Source organism: Rhagoletis zephyria, unplaced genomic scaffold (assembly GCF_001687245.7).
Source record: "Rhagoletis zephyria isolate East Lansing unplaced genomic scaffold, Rhagoletis_zephyria_1.1 Rzeph_scaffold_01773, whole genome shotgun sequence".
Classification (NCBI taxonomy): Eukaryota; Metazoa; Arthropoda; class Insecta; order Diptera; family Tephritidae; genus Rhagoletis; species Rhagoletis zephyria.
The window spans coordinates 88,918-95,817 of record NW_016158857.1 but is presented as its reverse complement, the minus strand read 5'-3'; the positions used below and the strand labels follow the sequence as shown (position 1 = coordinate 95,817).

At 49.7% G+C, this 6,900-nt stretch overlaps 1 protein-coding gene across 1 annotated transcript in view; it reads left to right on the top strand.

The window, feature by feature from the left end:
* The first annotated feature begins 804 nt into the window (after window positions 1-804).
* Window positions 805-6,900, top strand: part of LOC108365083 (uncharacterized) — a 53,247-nt gene continuing 47,151 nt past the window's right edge. Inside the window, exon 1 of the mRNA XM_017619034.1 lies at window positions 805-1,182. Within this exon, the coding sequence (XP_017474523.1) occupies window positions 805-1,182 (378 nt within the window). The remainder of the gene's footprint in view (window positions 1,183-6,900) is intronic.

Genomic DNA, 6,900 nt, shown 5'->3' with positions numbered 1-6,900 from the left:
CGTGTAACTGTAACAGGCACAACTAAGGTACTGGAGACGCCAAGAAACAGCAGCGCGTGGGAAGGCCCAAGAAGTGCTGGGCGGAAAGGCAGTTTCCTAGACCAGTTAACCGCCGAGGAGGCAGCGCTGTTCATCGAACATGCAAGGGACGATGACCAACCAGGAACCAGTGCAGATGCGCTACGTCGCATGGGCCAGAGCAAAACAGGTAGTTCTAATAACAGAAATCTAACAGGAAATCACAATTTACCTGCCGAACCAGATCGGCCGCAACACCGGTCCGGCAGTTCTCATTGCAGGTACAGAGAGACAGCAAGGTCAGACAGCAGCCACCGCACCGATGGTAGTCACCGCTCCAAGAACCGGCATCGCTCGGGTAGTCGGCGTCGCTCTACGAGTTCTCATTGCAGGTACAGAGAGACAGCAAGGTCAGACAGCACCACCGCACCGATGGTAGTCACCGCTCCAAGAACCGGCATCGTTCGGGTAGTCGGCGTCGCACTACGAGTCGACACCGCTCAGAGAGCCGGCAGCGCTCCAAGAGCCGGCGCCGCTCCGAAAGCGGTCACCGGGCGGAGAAGGAGAGACTCCATAGGTCGCACAGCAGAAGCGCCTCAGCAGCGTCCGACGACTCCGGGTGGCAGAAGCAACGGAGTAGGAAGCACCGCAGGGCCAAGCCTCCTCCGATGCGCGCAGGCCGGGGTCCCTAGACGATCGGCTTCGCGGCTAAGGTCGGGTAAATGGACCTCGTACCTCGGGCAAGGCAAACCCCCAGTAGAAGCCAGAGCCATGACAGAGGTCAGTATGGAGATCGAGAATGAGGGACGCGAAAGGCACAAGAAAGGCGACAAACCCGCACCCGCCGATAGGTGGAAGAGCGGGCCCCACAAACAGGCACACTTACCCGCACCTGCTGAAAAGCAGAAGAGCGGGCCACAGCGACAACAGCAGCACAGACCCGCGCCCGCTGAAAAGCGGAAAAGCGTGGAACCAACAGGCTCCAACAAAAGAGGTAGCAACCAGGTCACTCCGCCAGGGACACCGGGCACCAAACGGCAGCGGGAGCAGCCACCCCCTCCGAACTCATGGTCTAGGAGCCTGGGCGGGCCGATCGAGCAGGGACAGGCGCAGGGGGGTTCCACTCAGCAACCCAGCTATTCGGAAGCCCTCAAAGGCATTCGGGTAGCTGTGCTGCCTTGTGAGTATCCAGCTGCTGCCCTGAGCTCGGAAGACCTAACCAGACTCCAGGATGCCATTATGGAAGAGGTTTTTAAAGGATGGTCGTACCCGCTGGTGTTCTGTGGTGTGTACTTCAGATCCGGCATGCTACTGGTAGACTGCAGGGACGAGAGGACAGCAACCTGGCTGGTGAAGAAAGCACCGGCACTTGAGGGCTGGAAGGGACCCGAGATGTGCACGAAGAGGGGGGATGACATCCCTCCAGTGCATAACATCACGGTGTTCCTGCCTAGGAGCGCCGACAAGTCGGCGGAGTTTGCGTTGGGGCTACTAAAAGCGCAGAATGAGGGCATCCACATCTCTGCGTGGAAGGTAGTGTCCAGCTCCGTAGAGGAGAACGGGCTCAGACTATTTCTGGGCATAGATGAGGAATCTTACGTCAGCATCAAGAGGGCTGGCTTCAACCTGAATTATAGGTTCAGTTTCGTCACGGTGAGGCCGTGGCGACAAAAGGCGACAGGTAGCAAGGAGTCGGAGTCGCAGGAGACCCCAATCGAGGCGGCTGCCGACTCCTCCGCTGCCCAGACGACCCAGTCAACCTCGACCTTACCGGCGGAACAGCCACCCCTCGCACAGCCACCCCTCAGTCAGCTACCCCTCACCCAGACACCAACTCCAGCAAGCACGTCCGAGCCAGCCACCACCACCAAGCCAGCGGAAGACGTGCCATCCACGCAGGAGTTGCTAACAGGCATCGACTTTAGGCGACTTGAGCTCGATAGGAGAAGCGAGAGCGAATTACAGCTCTCCGATCTCGACGAGCCCCAACTATGACCACGCGTCGCTTGGCAGTAGCCCAGGTCAACCTGCATCATGCGGTGGCTGCTTCGGCGGTCATCTCCAGCAGGTTCGCCACGGATGACCTGGGCATTCTACTGATCCAAGAGCCGTGGACCTACAGAGGCCAGGTTAGGGGCCTCAACCACAACAACAACAAGGTAATTTGGGACCTCTCCTGCGATAGGCCCAGAGCATGTGTGGTGCTTAAGAAGAACATTGATTACTTTTGCATTACAGAGTTTCTAACACAGGACTTGGTCGCGGTGCAGACGTCGCTCTCGCTAAGTGGCAGAAGCCTAGAGGTGGTGTTTGCCGCGGCTTATTTCCCGGGGGACAGCAACTACGCCCCTCCGCAAGAGGTACAGCAGCTAGTGGAATTCTGCAGGAAGAGACGGCTCCACCTCATCATAGGGTGCGATGCGAATGCCCACAATGTCGAGTGGGGCAGCACGGATACGAACCGCAGAGGTGAGTGTCTCCTAGAGTACATCTTAAGTGAGGAACTAAGCATCCACAATGTTGGCCAAACACCGACATTTGTAACGAGGGCTAGAGAGGAGGTACTAGACATCACGCTTAGCAACAGACTGGCTAGCCCTCTGGTCACCCAGTGGGGGGTCTCATCGGAGCCCTCACTGTCAGACCATAGGATTATCCAGTTTGCACTGGGAGTAGAAGTCAAAACTAGGCAGGCAAACAGGAACCCCAGGAAAACTGACTGGACAAAGTACAGCGAGACTTTAGAGTCAAACCTAACTGGAATTAAGTCCAGGAACAGGTACACTAACAGCATGAGCCTAGAGAGCACCGTCAATGAGTTAAATGGCGCCATTGTAGATGCCTTTCACTCAAGCTGCCCGGAGACAAAACCAGGAGGGAAGGCGCAGCCCAACTGGTGGTCTCGGAAGTTATCGGTGCTCAGAAAGGAGGTACGCAAACTATTTAATAGAGCAAAGCGCACAGGGCGCTGGGATGAGTATTCAGCAAGTCTAACTAACTACAGTAAAGAAATCAGGAGGGCTAAACGCGACAGTTTCAGGAAGTTCTGTGAGGGCATCTCATCGACTCCTTCAGCTGCCAGGCTACACAAGGCCTTGGCAAGGGACCATACAGATACCAGACTAGCAATCCAGCTAGCCAATGGCACGTACTCAGGCAACGAAGAGGAAAGGGCACATGCCCTGCTTTCGGCCCATTTCCCGGTACCGCATTTGAAGCCGCGGGTGTTGTTGTTGCTGTGCTAGCTGTTGTTGTGGCTGTCGAGTTTTGTGTTTTTTGGTTTTTTGGTTGTTTTTTTTGTTGTTTTGTCATCATCTTGTTCGTAAGACCACCTGCTCGACGAGGCGAGCTCAGTGGTCTAAATTTTCATAGGGGATCTTCAAAGGTCCGCCGCGCCAACGCCCCTTGTCGCGGTAAGGCCACCGTTACTCCCCGATGCGGCCCGGTGTCGGAAAGGCGCCGTTCAAATACAGCCGGTTTATACCCTCCTGGCTGCAAACCGTCCAATAGGCACGGTGTCGCTTAAAACCCTGGATTAGGAGGTGGCAGTTCTTGGTCACTGTTCTCCAGCAGCCCAAGTCTAGAGAGAAGGTAGCGCGGAGGTCTGCACATCCGCGTTACCTCAAACCAGAAGAGGGCTGGTTGGTGATGCAGCTAAGCCCCCGCACCAACGACAAGGTGCCTGCCCTAGCGAGGGTTACATACAAAAATTATACTTTGTTAGTTACTTATCGGAGACGGCGGTCCTTACAAGTTGAATTCCAATTTCTTACAAAAGCCATTGGCTATTCGCTATGCCACAAAGCCTATTTTTTGCAAAATTTTATAAGAAATATAGAATATAAAATTTATAAGAACTGTTCTTTTGCCAAAAAATCAAGTTACTAACGATGAAAATCGATGGATAAACAAATAAGTTTTGAATGGTCAAATGAAAGTATGCAATAATTTTTTGCATGAAGTAGGAGGGGGAATGTTACTCATACGCCATATCGTACATGGCCGTAATCGTAAATACATCGTATATGGCGTATGAGTAACATTTTCTATGTTAAAGGTTTTTTTTTGTTTTTTTTTTTAATCGTTGTCACTAATTTCTGGTTCAAAAATGTCCGAGTTTTCATTAAAAGTTACAGATTGAGTAAGTGGCTCTATTGACTCAGAAATTAAAGGTTGTGATATTGTAGAAGATTCTGTAGGTAAATACTGTAAATTAGATTTTTGTTGAGAAGATGAAGGTTGTGGTTCTATTGATTGAAAAATTAAAGTTGGTTGTGATGTCGAAGATATTGTTGATAATGGCTGAAAATTAGATGGTTCGGAGGTCAACTCAGGTATCAACGGCATAGCTGGAGGTAAATTGTCTGGAAGTACGCTGGTCGGTTTTTCTTTTTTACAATTTTTTCCAGAATTGAAACGTTCACAAGTGGTAAATTTTGTCATAAGTCCTGTGAATGCTTTATAGCATTCCCGGTGATAACCATTGTCTGTATATTCATCAGGCAAAATAACATCTTTATGTTTAAGGTTATGTTATTTTCTGGCTTTCAAAGCAGTTTGACATTTTTTTAATGTCTCCTCAGAAAACAATATTTTCTTATCACTTTTTTTTACAAACGGCACAAATTAAAACGTCTTCCATGGTAATATACTATTACAAGTACAGAACCAACCGGGATACAAAAAAACAGCTAGTTTTATATAAAATTTTTGACGTTTAATAAATTTTTTTAAAGTTTCATAAATTGTGAGCTTTATCATCGGACTTAAAACAGTACATTGCAGATTTTTTTGTCATATATATGTATAATAGTATTCTATTTCAAAATAAATTATCGTACTTACGTGAACCGCACCAAAATAAAGCACATACACATAAATTTTTTCATAAAAATTAAAATATCTTGTGAAAATGATCTGATATGGAAAAACGGTGTATAGATCCATAACCTAGGATCCAAAATTAAATTTACGTATCTCGGCGTTTTTTGGGTCATTTGAAAACTTGAAATTTTCCCTACAGTGTTATAAAAATAACTTTTCCCTCCTATAGTAAACAATAAGTTTTTAATACAATATCGAAATTTTAGTTTAATTTAATTTAATATTATATTGAAAACATTAGTGCATTAAGATGTAATCTTTACTTTCACAATGATACAAACAAATTGCAAGAAATAAAATAAAAAATACAGATAATAATTAATATTACAATATAGATAAAGGTAATGTATACGTTGAATTACAAATCATATATTCTAAAATAAAACAAAGGTAAGCTTATAACCACTATTCTTGATCACGCTTGGACATTCCCACGACAGCCGGTTCTACGTACCGGAATGACTCGGGTTTTACCCGACCAAGGGCTGTTGTTTCGGCGATCTAACCCCGTTTAGGTCGGCGAAGTATCTCAGAAGTTGTCCCTCCATAGGGCTACATTCACTACGTATTCTCAGGGCTGGCATCGAGTCAAACCCAGGGCCAGAAACCTACACCTGCTGTGTATGCCGGAGACGATTACACCACAACTCCACCTCAGTCAAGTGTGCCTGCGAGGGGTGGAGTCACCTCAGAGTCTGCTCGGGACTGCGGACACATAGACTGTGGACCACGTCGTACGTGGCCCCCTGTTGCTCAAACAGAGCAGCCTCCTCGGCTAACCACCGTCCGCCCGAGCAGCCTCACACACTCACACAGCAGCCTCACACACTCACACAGCAGCCTCACACAGTCACCACAACACAACAACATAATAACACCACAGACCGTACCACAGCCACTACAAACCACACAATACACACAACCGCACCACCACTCACACGCCGCCGCCAACAACTCCTGGTTCCCCCTACAATCTGCACGGTATGTCAGACCAGGATATTCCGCAATGTGACATCAGTCAAGTGCAACACCTGCCTTGGCTGGTGCCACTTTGGGGCATGCTCAGGTCTGCGTACCACGCGAGATTGGACTGGGAACTTCGAGGGCCCGTGTTGCGCTTCACTTCACTTACACCCCACATCACGACACGTCCCCCGAACCACATGAGGCTCCTTCAATTTAACTGCAACGGGCTACAGAGCAAGATTGAGGAGATAACCGTCTTCATGTGTCGGCATGGTATATTGAAAGCTGCGGTCCAAGAGACGAAGTTGCACAGCAATTCAACTTTGTTGAATTGCGCCGGGTACAACGTGCACCGTCGAGATCGCGAGCGAGATAATGGTGGTGGCTTAGCGTTCATCACGCACCACACCGTGCAGTATCGTCTTATCGAAGCAGACATCGACCGCAGGGATACCACCCTAGAATGTCAGGGCATCGCTATCCGGTCAGGCGATGTGACAAAGAAACGTTGCTGGCAACATACAAGGCAATAGGCCGGCCGGTTTTGAACTACGCAGCGCCAGTGTGGTCGCCAGGGACTAGTAGGACGCAGTGGACGAAGCTACAGACTGTACAGAACACTGCACTCAGGACAGCGACAGGATGTCTCCTGATGTCGCCTGAACCCCACCTGCACGGCGAGGCGCCAATGCTCCCTGTAAAGGAGCACAATATAATGCTCTGCAAGCAGTTCCTGATCGGGAGCCACAGAAGTGGCCACCCAAGCAGACAGCTGCTTGCAGAGGAGCCCTCGCCTAGGCACGTCAGGAGGCATCTATATGAACTGACGGACGAAGTCCAGAGGTTCATCAAACATCCTCTGGACCCGACAGCTTACCGACTGGCCCTGAACGGCATTCACAGGGAGTCAGTCTCGGGTTATGCAGACTCTAGACCTGTGAATGCCGTTCTAGGCATACCGCCCCCGGACACAGACGTGACGAGCTTCATCTGCCTCGGGAGACAAGAACGACACTTGCACAACTTCGCTCC